The 20,482-nt window shown below is 53.6% G+C and overlaps 1 protein-coding gene across 1 annotated transcript in view; it reads left to right on the top strand.

Annotated features, from left to right (window-relative positions):
• Positions 1–20,482, top strand: part of LOC100136388 (nitric oxide synthase 1) — a 190,573-nt gene that overhangs the window by 84,617 nt on the left and 85,474 nt on the right. Inside the window, exon 4 of the mRNA XM_045704274.2 lies at positions 18,053–18,190. Within this exon, the coding sequence (XP_045560230.1) occupies positions 18,053–18,190 (138 nt within the window). The remainder of the gene's footprint in view (positions 1–18,052; positions 18,191–20,482) is intronic.

Here is a 20,482-nt window from a genome sequence, read left to right as displayed (position 1 = left end):
CAGGTTCAGGAGGTAGGGCTCTCCCAGGCAGGTTCAGGAGGTAGGGCTCTCCTTCGAGGCAGGTTCAGGAGGTAGGGCTCTCCTTCGAGGCAGGTTCAGGAGGTAGGGCTCTCCTTCGAGGCAGGTTCAGGAGGTAGGGATCTCCTTCGAGGCAGGTTCAGGAGGTAGGGCTCTCCTTCGAGGCAGGTTCAGGAGGTAGGGCTCTCCTTCGAGGCAGGTTCAGGAGGTAGGGCTCTCCTTCGAGGCAGGTTCAGTGAGGTAGTGGCTCTCCTTCGAGGACAGGTTCAGGAGGTCGGGCTCTCCTTCGAGGCAGGTTCAGGAGGTAGGGCTCTCCTTCAAGGCAGGTTCAGGAGGTAGGGCTCTCCTTCGAGGCAGGTTCAGTAGGTAGGGCTCTCCTTCAAGGCAGATTCAGGAGGTAGGGCTCTCCTTCGAGGCAGGTTCAGGAGGTAGGGCTCTCCTTCAAGGTAGGTTCAGGAGGTAGGGCTCTCCTTCGAGGCAGGTTCAGGAGGTATGGCTCTCCTTCGAGGCAGGTTCAGGAGGTAGCGCTCTCCTTTGAGGCAGGTTCAGGAGGTAGGGATCTCCTTCGAGGCAGGTTCAGGAGACAGGGATCTCCTTCGAGGCAGGTTCAGTAGGTAGGGCTCTCCTTCGAGGCAGGTCCAGGAGGTAGGGCTCTCCTTCAAGGCAGGTTCAGGAGGTAGGGCTCTCCTTCGAGGCAGGTTCAGGAGGTAGGGCTCTCCTTCGAGGCAGGTTCAGGAGGTATGGCTCTCCTTCGAGGCAGGTTCAGGAGGTATGGCTCGCCTTCACGGGAGGTTCAGGAGGTATGGCTCTCCTTCGAGGCAGGATCAGAAGGTAGGGCTCTCCTTCGAGGCAGGTTCAGGAGGTAGGGCTCTCCTTCGAGGCAGGTTCAGGAGATAGGGATCTCCTTTGAGGCAGGTTCAGTAAGTAGGGCTCTCCGAGACAGGTTCAGGAGGTAGGGCTCTCCTTCGATGCAGGTTCAAGAGGTAAGGCTCTCCTTCGAGGCAGGTTCAGGAGGTAGGGATATCCTTCAAGGCAGGTTCAGGAGGTATGGCTCTCCTTCGAGGCAGGTTCAGGAGGTATGGCTCTCCTTCGAGTAGGTTCAGGAGGTAGGGTCTCCTTCGAGGCAGGTTCAGGAGTAGGTCTCCTTCGAGGCAGGTTCAGGAGATAGGGATCTCCTTCGAGGCAGGATCAGTAGGTAGGGCTCTCCTTCGAGGCAGGTCCAGGAGGTAGGGCTCTCCAAGGCAGATTCAGGAGGTATGGCTTTCCTTCGAGGCAGGTTCAGGAGGTAGGGCTCTCCTTCGAGGTAGGTTCAGGAGGTAGGGCTCTCCTTCGAGGCAGGTTCAGGAGGTATGGCTCTCCTTCGAGGCAGGTTCAGGAGGTAGGACTCTCCTTCGAGGCAGGTTCAGCAGGTAGGGCTCTCCTTCGAGGCAGGTTGAGGAGGTATGGCTCTCCTTCGAGGCAGGTTCAGGAGGTAGCGCTCTCCTTTGAGGCAGGTTCAGGAGGTAGGGATCTCCTTCGAGGCAGGTTCAGGAGACAGGGATCTCCTTCGAGGCAGGTTCAGGAGGTAGGGCTCTCCTTCGAGGCAGGTCCAGGAGGTAGGGCTCTCCTTCAAGGCAGGTTCAGGAGGTAGGGCTCTCCTTCGAGGCAGGTTCAGGAGGTAGGGCTCTCCTTCAAGGCAGGTTCATGAGGTATTGCTCTCCTTCGAGGCAGGTTCAGGAGGTATGGCTCGCCTTCACGGGAGGTTCAGGAGATATGGCTCTCCTTTCGAGGCAGGTTCAGGAGGTAGGGCTCTCCTTCAAGGCAGGTTCAGGAGGTATTGCTCTCCTTCGAGGCAGGTTCAGGATGTAGGGCTCTCCTTCGAGGCAGGTTCAGGTGGTAGGGCTCTCCTTCGAGGCAGGTTCAGGAGATAGGGATCTCCTTCGAGGCAGGTTCAGTAGGTAGGGCTCTCCTTCGAGGCAGGTTCAGGAGTTATGGCTCTCCTTTGAGGCAGGTTCAGGAGGTAGGGCACTCCGGCGGTTCAGGAGGCAGGCTCTCCTCGAGGCAGGTTCAGGGGTGGGCTCTCCTTCGAGGCAGGTTCAGGAGGTAGGGCTCTCCTTCGAGGCAGGTTCAGTAGGTAGGGCTCTCCTTCAAGGCAGATTCAGGAGGTAGGGCTCTCCTTCGAGGCAGGTTCAGGAGGTAGGGCTCTCCTTCAAGGTAGGTTCAGGAGGTAGGGCTCTCCTTCGAGGCAGGTTCAGGAGGTATGGCTCTCCTTCGAGGCAGGTTCAGGAGGTAGCGCTCTCCTTTGAGGCAGGTTCAGGAGGTAGGGATCTCCTTCGAGGCAGGTTCAGGAGACAGGGATCTCCTTCGAGGCAGGTTCAGTAGGTAGGGCTCTCCTTCGAGGCAGGTCCAGGAGGTAGGGCTCTCCTTCAAGGCAGGTTCAGGAGGTAGGGCTCTCCTTCGAGGCAGGTTCAGGAGGTAGGGCTCTCCTTCGAGGCAGGTTCAGGAGGTATGGCTCTCCTTCGAGGCAGGTTCAGGAGGTATGGCTCGCCTTCACGGGAGGTTCAGGAGGTATGGCTCTCCTTCGAGGCAGGATCAGAAGGTAGGGCTCTCCTTCGAGGCAGGTTCAGGAGGTAGGGCTCTCCTTCGAGGCAGGTTCAGGAGATAGGGATCTCCTTTGAGGCAGGTTCAGTAAGTAGGGCTCTCCGAGACAGGTTCAGGAGGTAGGGCTCTCCTTCGATGCAGGTTCAAGAGGTAAGGCTCTCCTTCGAGGCAGGTTCAGGAGGTAGGGATATCCTTCAAGGCAGGTTCAGGAGGTATGGCTCTCCTTCGAGGCAGGTTCAGGAGGTATGGCTCTCCTTCGAGTCAGGTTCAGGAGGTAGGGATCTCCTTCGAGGCAGGTTCAGGAGATAGGGATCTCCTTCGAGGCAGGATCAGTAGGTAGGGCTCTCCTTCGAGGCAGGTCCAGGAGGTAGGGCTCTCCAAGGCAGATTCAGGAGGTATGGCTTTCCTTCGAGGCAGGTTCAGGAGGTAGGGCTCTCCTTCGAGGTAGGTTCAGGAGGTAGGGCTCTCCTTCGAGGCAGGTTCAGGAGGTATGGCTCTCCTTCGAGGCAGGTTCAGGAGGTAGGACTCTCCTTCGAGGCAGGTTCAGCAGGTAGGGCTCTCCTTCGAGGCAGGTTGAGGAGGTATGGCTCTCCTTCGAGGCAGGTTCAGGAGGTAGCGCTCTCCTTTGAGGCAGGTTCAGGAGGTAGGGATCTCCTTCGAGGCAGGTTCAGGAGACAGGGATCTCCTTCGAGGCAGGTTCAGGAGGTAGGGCTCTCCTTCGAGGCAGGTCCAGGAGGTAGGGCTCTCCTTCAAGGCAGGTTCAGGAGGTAGGGCTCTCCTTCGAGGCAGGTTCAGGAGGTAGGGCTCTCCTTCAAGGCAGGTTCATGAGGTATTGCTCTCCTTCGAGGCAGGTTCAGGAGGTATGGCTCGCCTTCACGGGAGGTTCAGGAGATATGGCTCTCCTTTCGAGGCAGGTTCAGGAGGTAGGGCTCTCCTTCAAGGCAGGTTCAGGAGGTATTGCTCTCCTTCGAGGCAGGTTCAGGATGTAGGGCTCTCCTTCGAGGCAGGTTCAGGTGGTAGGGCTCTCCTTCGAGGCAGGTTCAGGAGATAGGGATCTCCTTCGAGGCAGGTTCAGTAGGTAGGGCTCTCCTTCAAGGCAGGGTTTAGGAGTTATGGCTCTCCTTTGAGGCAGGTTCAGGAGGTAAGGCACTCCGAGCAGGTTCAGGAGGTCGGGCTCTCCTTCGAGGCAGGTTCAGAGGTAGGGCTCTCCTTCAGGCAGGTCAGGAGGTAGGGCTCTCCTTCAGGCAGGTTCAGGATGTAGGGCTCTCCGAGACAGGTTCAGGAGGTAGGGCTCTCCTTCGATGCAGGTTCAAGAGGTAAGGCTCTCCTTCGAGGCAGGTTCAGGAGGTAGGGATATCCTTCAAGGCAGGTTCAGGAGGTATGGCTCTCCTTCGAGGCAGGTTCAGGAGGTATGTCTCTCCTTCGAGTCAGGTTCAGGAGGTAGGGATCTCCTTCGAGGCAGGTTCAGGAGATAGGGATCTCCTTTGAGGCAGGATCAGTAGGTAGGGCTCTCCTTCGAGGCAGGTCCAGGAGGTAGGGCTCTCCAAGGCAGATTCAGGAGGTATGGCTTTCCTTCGAGGCAGGTTCAGGAGGTAGGGCTCTCCTTCAAGGTAGGTTCAGGAGGTAGGGCTCTCCTTCGAGGCAGGTTCAGGAGGTATGGCTCTCCTTCGAGGCAGGTTCAGGAGGTAGGACTCTCCTTCGAGGCAGGTTCAGCAGGTAGGGCTCTCCTCTCGAGGCAGGTTGAGTAGGTAGGGCTCTCCTTCGAGGCATGTTCAGGAGGTAGGGCTCTCCTTCGAGGAGGTTCAGGAGGTAGGGCTCTCCTTCGAGGCAGGTTCAGGAGGTATGGCTCTCTTTCACGGGAGGTTCAGGAGGTATGGCTCTCCTTCGAGGCAGGTTCAGGAGGTAGGGATCTCCTTCGAGTCAGGTTCAGTAGGTAGGGATCTCCTTCGAGGCAGGTCCCGGAGCTAAGGCTCTCCTTCAAGGCAGATTCAGGAGGTATGGCTCTCATTCGAGGCAGGTTTAGGAGGTAGGGCTCTACGAGACAGGTTCAGGAGGTAGGGATCTCCTTCGAGACAGGTTCAGGGGATAGGCATCTCCTTCGAGGCAGGTTCAGGAGGTAGGGCTCTCCTTCGAGGCAGGTTCAGGAGGTAGTGCTCTCCTTCGAGGCAGGTTCAGGAGGTAGGGCTCTCCTTCGAGGCAGGTTCAGGAGGTAGGGCTCTCCTTCAAGGCAGGTTCATGAGGTATTGCTCTCCTTCGAGGCAGGTTCAGGAGATATGGCTCTCCCTCACGGGAGGTTCAGGAGATATGGCTCTCCTTTCGAGGCAGGTTCAGGAGGTAGGGCTCTCCTTCAAGGCAGGTTCAGGAGGTATTGCTCTCCTTCGAGGCAGGTTCAGGATGTAGGGCTCTCCTTCGAGGCAGGTTCAGGTGGTAGGGCTCTCCTTCGAGGCAGGTTCAGTAGGTAGGGCTCTCCTTCAAGGCAGGTTTAGGAGTTATGGTTCTCCTTTGAGGCAGGTTCAGGAGGTAAGGCACTCCGAGACAGGTTCAGGAGGTCGGGCTCTCCTTCAAGACAGGTTCAGGAGATAGGGCTCTCCTTCGTGGGAGGTTCAGGAGGTATGGCTCTCCTTCGAGGCAGGTTCAGGAGGTAGGGCTCTCCTTTGAGGCAGGTTCAGGAGGTAGGGCTCTCCTTCAAGGCAGGTTCATGAGGTATTGCTCTCCTTCGAGGCAGGTTCAGGAGATATGGCTCTCCCTCACGGGAGGTTCAGGAGATATGGCTCTCCTTTCGAGGCAGGTTCAGGAGGTAGGGCTCTCCTTCAAGGCAGGTTCAGGAGGTATTGCTCTCCTTCGAGGCAGGTTCAGGATGTAGGGCTCTCCTTCGAGGCAGGTTCAGGTGGTAGGGCTCTCCTTCGAGGCAGGTTCAGGAGATAGGGATCTCCTTCGAGGCAGGTTCAGTAGGTAGGGCTCTCCTTCAAGGCAGGTTTAGGAGTTATGGTTCTCCTTTGAGGCAGGTTCAGGAGGTAAGGCACTCCGAGACAGGTTCAGGAGGTCGGGCTCTCCTTCAAGACAGGTTCAGGAGATAGGGCTCTCCTTCGTGGGAGGTTCAGGAGGTATGGCTCTCCTTCGAGGCAGGTTCAGGAGGTAGGGCTCTCCTTCGAGGCGGTTTCAGTAGGTCGGGCTCTCTCGAGAGAGAGGTTCAGGAGGTAGGGCTCTCCTTCGAGGCAGATTCAGGATGTAGGGCTCTCCTTTGAGTCAGGTTCAGGAGGTAGGGCTCTCCTTCGAAGCTGGTTCAAGAGGTAGGGCTCTCCTTCGAGGCAGGTTCAGGAGGTAGGGTTCTCCTTCGAGGCAGGTTCAGGAGGTAGGGCTCTTCTTCGAGGCAGGTTCAGGAGATAGGGCACTCCTTCAAGGCAGGTTCAGGAGGTTGGACTCTCCTTCGAGGCAGGTTCAAAAGGTAGGGCTCTCATTCGAGGCAGGTTCAGGAGGTAGGGCTCTCCTTCGAGGCAGGTTGAGGAGATAGGGCTCTCCTTCGAGGCAGGTTCCAGAGGTAGTGCTCTCCTTTCGAGGCAGGTTCAGGATGTAGGGCTCTCCTTCGAGGAAGGTTCAGGAGGTAGGGCTCTCCTTCAAGGCAGTTTCAGGAGGTATGGCTCTCCTTTGAGGCAGGTTCAGGAGGTAGGCCTTTCCGAGACAGGTTCGGGAGGTAGGGCTCTCCTTCAAGACAGGTAAGGATATAGAGCTCTCCTTCGTGGGAGGTTCAGGAGGTAGGGCTCTTCTTCGAACTAGGTTCAGGAGGTAGGGCTCTCCTTCGAGGCAGGTTCAGGAGGTAGGGCTCTCCTTTGAGGCAGGTTCAGGAGGTAGGGATCTCCTTCGAGTCAGGTTCAGTAGGTAGGGCTCACCTTCGAGGCAGGTCCAGGAGCTAGGGCTCTCCTTCAAGGCAGATTCAGGAGGTATGGCTCTCATTCAAGGCAGGTTCAGGAGGTAGGGTTCTCCTTCGAGGCAGGTTCAGGAGGTAGGGCTCTTCTTCGAGGCAGGTTCAGGAGATAGGGCTCTCCTTCAAGGCAGGTTCAGGAGGTTGGACTCTCCTTCGAGGCAGGTTCAAAAGGTAGGGCTCTCATTCGAGGCAGGTTCAGGAGGTAGGGCTCTCCTTCGAGGCAGGTTGAGGAGATAGGGCTCTCCTTCGAGGCAGGTTCAAGAGGTAGTGCTCTCCTTTCGAGGCAGGTTCAGGATGTAGGGCTCTCCTTCGAGGAAGGTTCAGGAGGTAGGGCTCTCCTTCAAGGCAGTTTCAGGAGGTATGGCTCTCCTTTGAGGCAGGTTCAGGAGGTAGACCTTTCCGAGAGAGGTTCGGGAGGTAGGGCTCTCCTTCAAGACAGGTAAGGATATAGAGCTCTCCTTCGTGGGAGGTTCAGGAGGTAGGGCTCTTCTTCGAAGTAGGTTCAGGAGGTAGGGCTCTCCTTCGAGGCAGGTTCAGGAGGTAGGGCTCTCCTTTGAGGCAGGTTCAGGAGGTAGGGATCTCCTTCGAGTCAGGTTCAGTAGGTAGGGCTCTCCTTCGAGGCAGGTCCAGGAGCTAGGGCTCTCCTTCAAGGCAGATTCAGGAGGTATGGCTCTCATTCAAGGCAGGTTCAGGAGGTAGGGATCTCCTTCGAGGCAGGTTCAGGGGATAGGCATCTCCTTCGAGGCAGGTTCAGGAGGTAGGGCTCTCCTTCGAGGCAGGTTCAGGAGGTAGGGCTCTCCTTCAAGGCAGGTTCATGAGGTATTGCTCTCCTTCGAGGCAGGTTCAGGAGGTATGGCTCTCCTTTCGAGGCAGGTTCAGGAGGTAGGGCTCTCCTTCAAGGCAGGTTCAGGAGGTATTGCTCTCCTTCGAGGCAGGTTCAGGAGGTATGGCTCTCCCTCACGGGAGGTTCAGGAGATATGGCTCTCCTTTCGAGGCAGGTTCAGGATGTAGGGCTCTCCTTCGAGGCAGGTTCAGGTGGTAGGGCTCTCCTTCGAGGCAGGTTCAGGAGATAGGGATTTCCTTCGAGGCAGGTTCAGTAGGTAGGGCTCTCCTTCAAGGCAGGTTTAGGAGTTATGGCTCTCCTTTGAGGCAGGTTCAGGAGGTAAGGCACTCCGAGACAGGTTCAGGAGGTCGGGCTCTCCTTCAAGACAGGTTCAGGAGATAGGGCTCTCCTTCGTGGGAGGTTCAGGAGGTATGGCTCTCCTTCGAGGCAGGTTCAGGAGGTAAGGCTCTCCTTCGAGGCGGTTTCAGCAGGTAGGGCTCTCTCTCGAGGCAGGTTCAGGAGGTAGGGCTCTCCTTTGAGGCAGATTCAGGATGTAGGGCTCTCCTTTGAGTCAGGTTCAGGAGGTAGGGCTCTCCTTCGAAGCTGGTTCAAGAGGTAGGGCTCTCCTTCGAGGCAGGTTCAGGAGGTAGGGTTCTCCTTCGAGGCAGGTTCAGGAGGTAAGGCTCTTCTTCGAGGAAGGTTCAGGAGGTAGGGCTCTTCTTCGAGGCAGGTTCAGGAGATAGGGCTCTCCTTCAAGGCAGGTTCAGCAGGTTGGACTCTCCTTCGAGGCAGGTTCAAAAGGTAGGGCTCTCATTCGAGGCAGGTTCAGGAGGTAGGGCTCTCCTTCGAGGCAGGTTGAGGAGATAGGGCTCTCCTTCGAGGCAGGTTCAAGAGGTAGTGCTCTCCTTTCGAGGCAGGTTCAGGATGTAGGGCTCTCCTTCGAGGCAGGTTCAGGAGGTAGGGCTCTCCTTCAAGGCAGGTTCAGGAGGTATGGCTCTCCTTTGAGGCAGGTTCAGGAGGTAGGCCTTTCCGAGACAGGTTCGGGAGGTAGGGATCTCCTTCAAGACAGGTAAGGATATAGAGCTCTCCTTCGTGGGAGGTTCAGGAGGTAGGGCTCTTCTTCGAAGTAGGTTCAGGAGGTAGGGCTCTCCTTCGAGGCAGGTTCAGGAGGTAGTGCTCTCCTTCGAGGCAGGTTCAGGAGGTAGGGCTCTCCTTCGAGGCAGGTTCAGGAGGTAGGGCTCTCCTTCAAGGCAGGTTCATGAGGTATTGCTCTCCTTCGAGGCAGGTTCAGGAGATATGGCTCTCCCTCACGGGAGGTTCAGGAGATATGGCTCTCCTTTCGAGGCAGGTTCAGGAGGTAGGGCTCTCCTTCAAGGCAGGTTCAGGAGGTATTGCTCTCCTTCGAGGCAGGTTCAGGATGTAGGGCTCTCCTTCGAGGCAGGTTCAGGTGGTAGGGCTCTCCTTCGAGGCAGGTTCAGTAGGTAGGGCTCTCCTTCAAGGCAGGTTTAGGAGTTATGGTTCTCCTTTGAGGCAGGTTCAGGAGGTAAGGCACTCCGAGACAGGTTCAGGAGGTCGGGCTCTCCTTCAAGACAGGTTCAGGAGATAGGGCTCTCCTTCGTGGGAGGTTCAGGAGGTATGGCTCTCCTTCGAGGCAGGTTCAGGAGGTAGGGCTCTCCTTTGAGGCAGGTTCAGGAGGTAGGGCTCTCCTTCAAGGCAGGTTCATGAGGTATTGCTCTCCTTCGAGGCAGGTTCAGGAGATATGGCTCTCCCTCACGGGAGGTTCAGGAGATATGGCTCTCCTTTCGAGGCAGGTTCAGGAGGTAGGGCTCTCCTTCAAGGCAGGTTCAGGAGGTATTGCTCTCCTTCGAGGCAGGTTCAGGATGTAGGGCTCTCCTTCGAGGCAGGTTCAGGTGGTAGGGCTCTCCTTCGAGGCAGGTTCAGGAGATAGGGATCTCCTTCGAGGCAGGTTCAGTAGGTAGGGCTCTCCTTCAAGGCAGGTTTAGGAGTTATGGTTCTCCTTTGAGGCAGGTTCAGGAGGTAAGGCACTCCGAGACAGGTTCAGGAGGTCGGGCTCTCCTTCAAGACAGGTTCAGGAGATAGGGCTCTCCTTCGTGGGAGGTTCAGGAGGTATGGCTCTCCTTCGAGGCAGGTTCAGGAGGTAGGGCTCTCCTTCGAGGCAGGTTCAGGAGGTAGGGCTCTCCTTCGAGGCAGGTTCAGGAGGTAGGGCTCTCCTTCAAGGCAGGTTCATGAGGTATTGCTCTCCTTCGAGGCAGGTTCAGGAGATATGGCTCTCCCTCACGGGAGGTTCAGGAGATATGGCTCTCCTTTCGAGGCAGGTTCAGGAGGTAGGGCTCTCCTTCAAGGCAGGTTCAGGAGGTATTGCTCTCCTTCGAGGCAGGTTCAGGATGTAGGGCTCTCCTTCGAGGCAGGTTCAGGTGGTAGGGCTCTCCTTCGAGGCAGGTTCAGTAGGTAGGGCTCTCCTTCAAGGCAGGTTTAGGAGTTATGGTTCTCCTTTGAGGCAGGTTCAGGAGGTAAGGCACTCCGAGACAGGTTCAGGAGGTCGGGCTCTCCTTCAAGACAGGTTCAGGAGATAGGGCTCTCCTTCGTGGGAGGTTCAGGAGGTATGGCTCTCCTTCGAGGCAGGTTCAGGAGGTAGGGCTCTCCTTTGAGGCAGGTTCAGGAGGTAGGGCTCTCCTTCAAGGCAGGTTCATGAGGTATTGCTCTCCTTCGAGGCAGGTTCAGGAGATATGGCTCTCCCTCACGGGAGGTTCAGGAGATATGGCTCTCCTTTCGAGGCAGGTTCAGGAGGTAGGGCTCTCCTTCAAGGCAGGTTCAGGAGGTATTGCTCTCCTTCGAGGCAGGTTCAGGATGTAGGGCTCTCCTTCGAGGCAGGTTCAGGTGGTAGGGCTCTCCTTCGAGGCAGGTTCAGGAGATAGGGATCTCCTTCGAGGCAGGTTCAGTAGGTAGGGCTCTCCTTCAAGGCAGGTTTAGGAGTTATGGTTCTCCTTTGAGGCAGGTTCAGGAGGTAAGGCACTCCGAGACAGGTTCAGGAGGTCGGGCTCTCCTTCAAGACAGGTTCAGGAGATAGGGCTCTCCTTCGTGGGAGGTTCAGGAGGTATGGCTCTCCTTCGAGGCAGGTTCAGGAGGTAGGGCTCTCCTTCGAGGCGGTTTCAGTAGGTCGGGCTCTCTCGAGAGAGAGGTTCAGGAGGTAGGGCTCTCCTTCGAGGCAGATTCAGGATGTAGGGCTCTCCTTTGAGTCAGGTTCAGGAGGTAGGGCTCTCCTTCGAAGCTGGTTCAAGAGGTAGGGCTCTCCTTCGAGGCAGGTTCAGGAGGTAGGGTTCTCCTTCGAGGCAGGTTCAGGAGGTAGGGCTCTTCTTCGACGCAGGTTCAGGAGATAGGGCACTCCTTCAAGGCAGGTTCAGGAGGTTGGACTCTCCTTCGAGGCAGGTTCAAAAGGTAGGGCTCTCATTCGAGGCAGGTTCAGGAGGTAGGGCTCTCCTTCGAGGCAGGTTGAGGAGATAGGGCTCTCCTTCGAGGCAGGTTCCAGAGGTAGTGCTCTCCTTTCGAGGCAGGTTCAGGATGTAGGGCTCTCCTTCGAGGAAGGTTCAGGAGGTAGGGCTCTCCTTCAAGGCAGTTTCAGGAGGTATGGCTCTCCTTTGAGGCAGGTTCAGGAGGTAGGCCTTTCCGAGACAGGTTCGGGAGGTAGGGCTCTCCTTCAAGACAGGTAAGGATATAGAGCTCTCCTTCGTGGGAGGTTCAGGAGGTAGGGCTCTTCTTCGAACTAGGTTCAGGAGGTAGGGCTCTCCTTCGAGGCAGGTTCAGGAGGTAGGGCTCTCCTTTGAGGCAGGTTCAGGAGGTAGGGATCTCCTTCGAGTCAGGTTCAGTAGGTAGGGCTCACCTTCGAGGCAGGTCCAGGAGCTAGGGCTCTCCTTCAAGGCAGATTCAGGAGGTATGGCTCTCATTCAAGGCAGGTTCAGGAGGTAGGGTTCTCCTTCGAGGCAGGTTCAGGAGGTAGGGCTCTTCTTCGAGGCAGGTTCAGGAGATAGGGCTCTCCTTCAAGGCAGGTTCAGGAGGTTGGACTCTCCTTCGAGGCAGGTTCAAAAGGTAGGGCTCTCATTCGAGGCAGGTTCAGGAGGTAGGGCTCTCCTTCGAGGCAGGTTGAGGAGATAGGGCTCTCCTTCGAGGCAGGTTCAAGAGGTAGTGCTCTCCTTTCGAGGCAGGTTCAGGATGTAGGGCTCTCCTTCGAGGAAGGTTCAGGAGGTAGGGCTCTCCTTCAAGGCAGTTTCAGGAGGTATGGCTCTCCTTTGAGGCAGGTTCAGGAGGTAGACCTTTCCGAGAGAGGTTCGGGAGGTAGGGCTCTCCTTCAAGACAGGTAAGGATATAGAGCTCTCCTTCGTGGGAGGTTCAGGAGGTAGGGCTCTTCTTCGAAGTAGGTTCAGGAGGTAGGGCTCTCCTTCGAGGCAGGTTCAGGAGGTAGGGCTCTCCTTTGAGGCAGGTTCAGGAGGTAGGGATCTCCTTCGAGTCAGGTTCAGTAGGTAGGGCTCTCCTTCGAGGCAGGTCCAGGAGCTAGGGCTCTCCTTCAAGGCAGATTCAGGAGGTATGGCTCTCATTCAAGGCAGGTTCAGGAGGTAGGGATCTCCTTCGAGGCAGGTTCAGGGGATAGGCATCTCCTTCGAGGCAGGTTCAGGAGGTAGGGCTCTCCTTCGAGGCAGGTTCAGGAGGTAGGGCTCTCCTTCAAGGCAGGTTCATGAGGTATTGCTCTCCTTCGAGGCAGGTTCAGGAGGTATGGCTCTCCTTTCGAGGCAGGTTCAGGAGGTAGGGCTCTCCTTCAAGGCAGGTTCAGGAGGTATTGCTCTCCTTCGAGGCAGGTTCAGGAGGTATGGCTCTCCCTCACGGGAGGTTCAGGAGATATGGCTCTCCTTTCGAGGCAGGTTCAGGATGTAGGGCTCTCCTTCGAGGCAGGTTCAGGTGGTAGGGCTCTCCTTCGAGGCAGGTTCAGGAGATAGGGATTTCCTTCGAGGCAGGTTCAGTAGGTAGGGCTCTCCTTCAAGGCAGGTTTAGGAGTTATGGCTCTCCTTTGAGGCAGGTTCAGGAGGTAAGGCACTCCGAGACAGGTTCAGGAGGTCGGGCTCTCCTTCAAGACAGGTTCAGGAGATAGGGCTCTCCTTCGTGGGAGGTTCAGGAGGTATGGCTCTCCTTCGAGGCAGGTTCAGGAGGTAAGGCTCTCCTTCGAGGCGGTTTCAGCAGGTAGGGCTCTCTCTCGAGGCAGGTTCAGGAGGTAGGGCTCTCCTTTGAGGCAGATTCAGGATGTAGGGCTCTCCTTTGAGTCAGGTTCAGGAGGTAGGGCTCTCCTTCGAAGCTGGTTCAAGAGGTAGGGCTCTCCTTCGAGGCAGGTTCAGGAGGTAGGGTTCTCCTTCGAGGCAGGTTCAGGAGGTAAGGCTCTTCTTCGAGGAAGGTTCAGGAGGTAGGGCTCTTCTTCGAGGCAGGTTCAGGAGATAGGGCTCTCCTTCAAGGCAGGTTCAGCAGGTTGGACTCTCCTTCGAGGCAGGTTCAAAAGGTAGGGCTCTCATTCGAGGCAGGTTCAGGAGGTAGGGCTCTCCTTCGAGGCAGGTTGAGGAGATAGGGCTCTCCTTCGAGGCAGGTTCAAGAGGTAGTGCTCTCCTTTCGAGGCAGGTTCAGGATGTAGGGCTCTCCTTCGAGGCAGGTTCAGGAGGTAGGGCTCTCCTTCAAGGCAGGTTCAGGAGGTATGGCTCTCCTTTGAGGCAGGTTCAGGAGGTAGGCCTTTCCGAGACAGGTTCGGGAGGTAGGGATCTCCTTCAAGACAGGTAAGGATATAGAGCTCTCCTTCGTGGGAGGTTCAGGAGGTAGGGCTCTTCTTCGAAGTAGGTTCAGGAGGTAGGGCTCTCCTTCGAGGCAGGTTCAGGAGGTAGGGCTCTCCTTTGAGGCAGGTTCAGGAGGTAGGGCTCTCCTTTGAGGCAGGTTCAGGAGGTAGGGCTCTCCTTCGAGGCAGGTTTTGGAGGTAGGGCTCTCCTTCGAGGCAGGTTTTGGAGGTAGGGCTCTCCTTCAAGGCAGGCTTTGGAGGTAGGGCTCTCCTTCGATGCAGGTTCAGGAGGTAGGGCTCTCTTTCGAGGCAGGTTCAGGAGGTAGGGCTCTCCTTCGAGGCAGGTTTTGGAGGTAGGGCTCTCCTTCGAGGCAGGTTTTGGAGGTAGGGCTCTCCTTCGAGGCAGGCTTTGGAGGTAGGGCTCTCCTTCGATGCAGGTTCAGGAGGTAGGGCTCTCTTTCGAGGCAGGTTCAGGAGGTAGGGCTCTCCTTCGAGGCAGGTTCAGGAAGTTGGGCTCTTCTTCACGGAAGGTTCAGGAGATAGGGATCTCCTTCGAGGCAGGTTCAGGTGGTAGGACTCTCCTTCGAGGCAGGTTCAAGAGGTAGGGCTCTCCTTCGAGGCAGGTTCAGGAGGTAGGGCTCTCCTTCAAGGCAGGTTCAGGAGGTATGGCTCTCCTTTGAGGCAGGTTCAGGAGGTAGGCCTTTCCGAGACAGGTTCGGGAGGTAGGGATCTCCTTCAAGACAGGTAAGGATATAGAGCTCTCCTTCGTGGGAGGTTCAGGAGGTAGGGCTCTTCTTCGAAGTAGGTTCAGGAGGTAGGGCTCTCCTTCGAGGCAGGTTCAGGAGGTAGGGCTCTCCTTTGAGGCAGGTTCAGGAGGTAGGGCTCTCCTTTGAGGCAGGTTCAGGAGGTAGGGCTCTCCTTCGAGGCAGGTTTTGGAGGTAGGGCTCTCCTTCGAGGCAGGTTTTGCAGGTAGGGCTCTCCTTCAAGGCAGGCTTTGGAGGTAGGGCTCTCCTTCGATGCAGGTTCAGGAGGTAGGGCTCTCTTTCGAGGCAGGTTCAGGAGGTAGGGCTCTCCTTCGAGGCAGGTTTTGGAGGTAGGGCTCTCCTTCGAGGCAGGTTTTGGAGGTAGGGCTCTCCTTCGAGGCAGGCTTTGGAGGTAGGGCTCTCCTTCGATGCAGGTTCAGGAGGTAGGGCTCTCTTTCGAGGCAGGTTCAGGAGGTAGGGCTCTCCTTCGAGGCAGGTTCAGGAAGTTGGGCTCTTCTTCACGGAAGGTTCAGGAGATAGGGATCTCCTTCGAGGCAGGTTCAGGTGGTAGGACTCTCCTTCGAGGCAGGTTCAAGAGGTAGGGCTCTCCTTCAAGGCAGGGCAGGAGATAGGGCTCTCCTTCGTGGGAGGTTCAGGAGGTAGGGTTCTCTTTCGAAGCAGGTTCAGGAGGTAGGGCTCTCCTTCGAGGCAGGTTCAGGAGGTAGGGCTCTCCTTCGAGGCAGGTTCAGGAGGTAGGGCTCTCCTTCAAGGCAGGTTCAGGAGGTAGGGTTCTACTTCGAAGCAGGTTCAGGAGGTATGGCTCTCCTTTGAGGCAGAAGCAAGCTGTACCCCAGTGCCAGGAGTTCTCTTAGATCCTGCTTGCTTCTACATATTATTATTGAATAGATTCCACAAGTTTGACCAGTAAATTCTCTTTATTCCCCTCATTCATATTGTTGCTTTACTCTTCACCTCTCGTTATCGTTCTTTTTCTCTTTTTCTCTCTCTCTCTCGCTGTCTCTTTCTCTCTCTCTTTCTCTCTCTCTTTCACATTCTCTTTCTCTCTCTCCCTCTCTCTTTCTCTCTCCCTCCCACTCACACTTTAACGTGCTAATTTTCCTCATCTTGATTCCTCTGGCTGTTTGACTATAGCGGTAATAGGCTCTCTTTATGTGGCCTAGCTGCACAATAGGCTTTCTGTATTGGCCGACTGTTTGTATGCTGGCTGGCTGGGTGGCTGGCTGGGTGGCTGTGTGAGTGGGTGGCTGTGTGGGTGGGTGGCTGTGTGGGTGGGTGGCTGGCTGTGTGGCTGGCTGGCTGTGTCTGGCTGTGTTGCTGGCTGGTTTTGTGGCTGGCTGGCTGCGTGGCTGGGTGGCTGGCTGGCTGTGTGGCTGGCAGGCTGTGTGGCTGGTTGGCTGGGTGGGCGGGCGGGTGGTTGCCTGGGTTGGTGGCTGGCAGGCTGGCTGGCTGGCAGGCTGTCTGGGTGGGGGGTTGGCTGGCTGTCTGGGTGGCTGGCGGGCTGGCTGACTGGCTGGGTGGCTGGCTGGCAAGCTGGGTGGCTGGCTGGCTGGGTGAGCATTTCTTATGGACACAGAATTAGTCTTCTCGCTGTGAGGAATCAAATCAATTAAAACAGGTCCACTCTCCTATTCTTGAAAATATCAATAGATTGACGTTTCACCCCTTTGCTTTCATTCTGTCAGCATTTCTGCCTGTTGTTTGAGGCACCTTCGCTGCGTGGAGAATGCATGGCTGTGTGATTGATTAACTCTTCTTGAGAGATGATGATAAGAGCTATTACAAGGTGTGCTATTGATTTCTTTTTGATTTGAGGTTCAGTCACATGGAGAGGTCTGAGTACTTAAAAAATAGAATCAATTCAATTTCTTATCTTATTTCCACTAATTGGTCTTTTGAGCAATCACATCAGATATTTTTCATAGCTGATCTGATTGGTCAAAAGATCAATTAGTGAATCAAAGATCAGAAATGGTACTGTCTAAACTGAGCCACAGTAGACAAATTGAGATAGCTGACAATTAGCAGTCAATAATAATAGTGTTTCAAGATGCTGATTGTCTTTGTACCTGATGAGAGGTGTCTGCTGTCTCTGATTGTCATTCAGATGGTACTGTAGGAGGCTGTGCAAATACTAAATAATGCTACTCTCTGTCTCTATCTCTGTCTCCGTGACTGTCTATATCTCACTCACTGTACCTATCTCTGTCTCTGTGACTGTCTATATCTCTGTCTCTGTGACTGTCTATATCTCACTCACTGTGACTGTCTATATCTCTGTCTCTGTGACTGTCTATATCTCACTTACTGTGACTGTCTCTATCTCACTCACTGTGACTGTCTCTATCTCACTCACTGTGACTGTCTCTATCTCACTCACTGTGACTGTCTCTATCTCACTCACTGTGACTGTCTCTATCTCACTCTCTGTGACTGTCTCTATCTCACTCTCTGTGACTGTCTCTATCTCACTCACTGTGACTGTCTCTATCTCACTCACTGTGACTGTCTCTATCTCACTCACTGTGACTGTCTCTATCTCACTCACTGTGACTGTCTCTATCTCACTCACTGTGACTGTCTCTATCTCACTCACTGTGACTGTCTCTATCTCACTCTCTGTGACTGTCTCTATCTCACTCACTGTGACTGTCTCTATCTCACTCTCTGTGACTGTCTCCATCAATTCAATTCAATTCAAAGGGCTTTATCGGCATGGGAAACATGTTTACATTGCCAAAGCATGTGAAATAGATAATAAAGAAAAGTGAAATAAACAATAAAAATGAACAGGAAACATTACACAACATTACAAAGTTCCAAAGGAATAGAGACATTTAAAATGTCATATTATGTCTATATACAGTGTTGTAACGATGTGCAAATAGTTAAAGTACAAAAGGGAAAATAAATAAACATAAATATAGGTTGTATTTAGAATGGTGTTTGTTCTTCACTGGTTGCCCTTTTCTTGTGGCAACAGGTCAAAAATCTTGCTGCTGTGATGGCACACTGTGGTATTTCACACAATAGATATGGGAGTTTATCAAAATTGGATTTGTTTTCAAATTCTTTGTGGGTCTGTGTAATCTGAGGGAAATATGTGTCTCTAATATGGTCATACATTTGGTAGGAGGATAGAAAGTGCAGCTCAGTTTCCACCTCATTTTGTGGGCAGTGTGCACATAGCCTGTCTTCTCTTGAGAGCCATGTCTGCCTACGCCGGCCTTTCTCAATAGCAAGGCTATGCTCATTGAGTCTGTACATAGTCAAAACTTTCCTTAAGTTTGGGTCAGTCACAGTGGTCAGGTATTCTGTCACTGTGTACTCTCTGTTTAGGGCCAAATAGCATTCTAGTTTGCTCTGTTTATTTGTTAATTTTTTCCAATGTGTCAAGTAATTCTCTTTTTGTTTTTCTCATGATTTGGTTGGGTCTAATTATGCTCTCCTGGGGCTCTGTTTGTGTTTGTGAATAGTCTCAGAACCAGCCTGCTTAGGGGACTCTTCTCTAGGTTCATCTCTCTGTAGGTGATGGCTTTGTTATGGAAGGTTTGGGAATCGCTTCCTTTTAGGTTCTTGTAGAATCTAACAGCTCTTTTCTGGATTTTGATAATTAGCGGGTATCGGCCTAATTCTGCTCTGCATGCATTATTTGGTGTTTTACGTTTTACGTTATATCTCTCTCTGTGACTGTCTCAATGTTTCTCACTGTGACTGTCTTTATCTCTTTCTTTGACTCTCTCTCTCTCTTTCTCTGTCTCTGTGACTGTCTCTCTCTCTGTGACCATCTCTATCTTTGTGACTGTTTCTCTCTCTCTCTCTCCCTCTCTCTCTCTCTCTCTCTCTCTCTCTGTCTATCTACGTCTCTGTGACTGTCACTCTCTCTCTCTCTTTCTTTCTCTCTCTCTCTCTCTGTGACCGTCTCTATCTCTGTCTATGTGACTGTTTCTATATCTCTCTCTGGGACTGTCTCTATATCTCTCTCTCCTTTTCCCTCTCTACCTAAAGTTCTTGTATCCAACCGCCACTGTCAGGTGTGCTCGACGGCCATCTTGGTAGAAGCATTATGGGCTAGTCTACTGACTAAAGTGTATGAATTCTCCCAAACATCTGCTTCTTCCCTCCAGCCTTCAGCCCAGGGGAGGATCTCCCCTAACAAGGCTCTCCCGAACGGCAGCCCATCCAAATGCCATCGCTTCATGAAGATCAAGAATGTGGAGACTGGAGTCACGTACAATGACACTCTACACCACAGCTCTAGTAAGGTACGGAACGGACTTTATTTCTCGTCTGCAAACAGTGGCTTCTTCTCATCAATAAATCAGTCAATTACTTAATCATTAACCAATCAGTCAAGGGACTGTGTGGTTTCTCATCTGTACAACAGTGGCTTCCTCTCATCAATCAATTGATTAGTCAATTAGCTAATCAAACAAACAATTAATTTAATCAAATTAGTGTGTACTTATCTAGCCCTTTTCTTACAAATACAGCAGATAATATATATTTTTTATAATAATATTCACTGCTCAAAAAAATAAAGGGAACACTAAAATAACACATCCTAGATCTGAATGAATGAAATAATCCTATTAAATACTTTTTTCTTTACATAGTTGAATGTTCTGACATGACAACAAAATCACACAAAAATAATCAATGGAAATCCAATTTATCAACCCATGGAGGTCTGGATTTGGAGTCACACTCAAAATTAAAGTGGAAAACCACACTACAGGCTGATCCAACTTTGATGTAATGTCCTTAAAACAAGTCAAAATGAGGCTCAGTAGTGTGTGTGGCCTCCACGTGCCTGTATGACCTCCCTACAATGCCTGGGCATGCTCCTGATGAGGTGGCGGATGGTCTCCTGAGGGATCTCCTCTCAGACCTGGACTAAAGCATCCGCCAACTCCTGGACAGTCTGTGGTACAACGTGGCGTTGGTGGATGGAGCGAGACATGATGTCCCAGATGTGCTCAATTGGATTCAGGTCTGGGGAACGGGCGGGCCAGTCCATAGCATCAATGCCTTCCTCTTGCAGGAACTGCTGACACACTCCAGCCACATGAGGTCTAGCATTGTCTTGCATTAGGAAGAACTCAGGGCCAACCGCACCAGCATATGGTCTCACAAGGGGTCTGAGGATCTCATCTCGGTACCTAACGGCAGTCAGGCTACCTCTGGCGAGCACATGGAGGGCTGTGCGGCCCCCCAAAGAAATGCCACCCCACACCATGACTGACCCACCGCCAAACCGGTCATGCTGGAGGATGTTGCAGGTAGTAGAACGTTCTCCACGGCGTCTCCAGACTCTGTCACGTCTGTCACATCTGCTCAGTGTGAACTTGCTTTCATCTGTGAAGAGCACAGGGCGCCAGTGGCGAATTTGCCAATCTTGGTGTTCTCTGGCAAATGCCAAACGTCCTGCACGGTGTTGGGCTGTAAGCACAACCCCCACCTGTGGACGTCGGGCCCTCATACCACCCTCATGGAGTCTGTTTCTGACCGTTTGAGCAGACACATGCACATTTGTGGCCTGCTGGAGGTCATTTTGCAGGGCTCTGGCAGTGCTCTGTTCCTCCTTGCACAAAGGCGGCGGTAGCGGTCCTGCTGCTGGGTTGTTGCCCTCCTACGGCCTCCTCCACGTCTCCTGATGTACTGGCCTGTCTCCTGGTAGCGCCTCCATGCTCTAGACACTACGCTGACAGACACAGCAAACCTTCTCTCCACAGCTCGCATTGATGTGCCATCCTGGATGAGCTGCACTAGCTGTGCCACTTGTGTGGGTTGTAGACTCCGTCTCATGCTACCACTAGAGTGAAAGCACCGCCAGCATTCAAAAGTGACCAAAACATCAGCCAGGAAGCATAGGAACTGAGTCGTGGTCTTTGGTCACCACCTGCAGAACCATTCCTTTATTGGGGGTGTCTTGCTAATTGCCTATAATTTCCACCTGTTGTCTATTCCATTTGCACAACAGCATGTGACATTTATTGTCAATCAGTGTTGCTTCCTAAGTGGACAGTTTGATTTCACAGAAGTGTGATTGACTTGGAGTTACATTGTGTTGTTTAAGTGTTCCCTTTATTTTTTTGAGCAGTATATATTTTTTAGGAACTCCGTTGGGGTCTCACCGTTGAGAGTTAGAGAATTAGAATACACAAGGTGCAATTTCGAAATGTAGTTGGGCATCAGCAGTCACTCATTTAGCCCATATCAGCACATTTTAGATTGGTAAGTTAGTCTAGCCAGCTATCTAAACTTGTAGTAATCATGGTTGAATTATCGACTGTGGGGGCCCCCATTGATTTTGTTAGTCACTCTCACTCAGATATCATCTTAAAAACGGTAAACATTTCTCTCCAGCATATGGCAAAATGTAACTTAGGGACCCCAAAAGGCTGGGGCCGACTCTGACTGCATGTGTGGGTACGGATGTGGGTACGGATGTGGGTACGGATGTGGGTACGGATGTGGGGATGCAGACCCGCAAGCCACTGTGGCCCCTCATGATGAGTTGCCTATCTTAAGCATTTAGCCATTCATCTGCACAG

This window comes from Salmo salar, chromosome 20 (genome assembly GCF_965601325.2).
Source record: "Salmo salar chromosome 20, fSalSal1, whole genome shotgun sequence".
NCBI lineage: Eukaryota > Metazoa > Chordata > Actinopteri > Salmoniformes > Salmonidae > Salmo > Salmo salar.
Note: the sequence above shows the minus strand (reverse complement) of the source record. Positions and strands in the feature narration are given on the sequence as shown.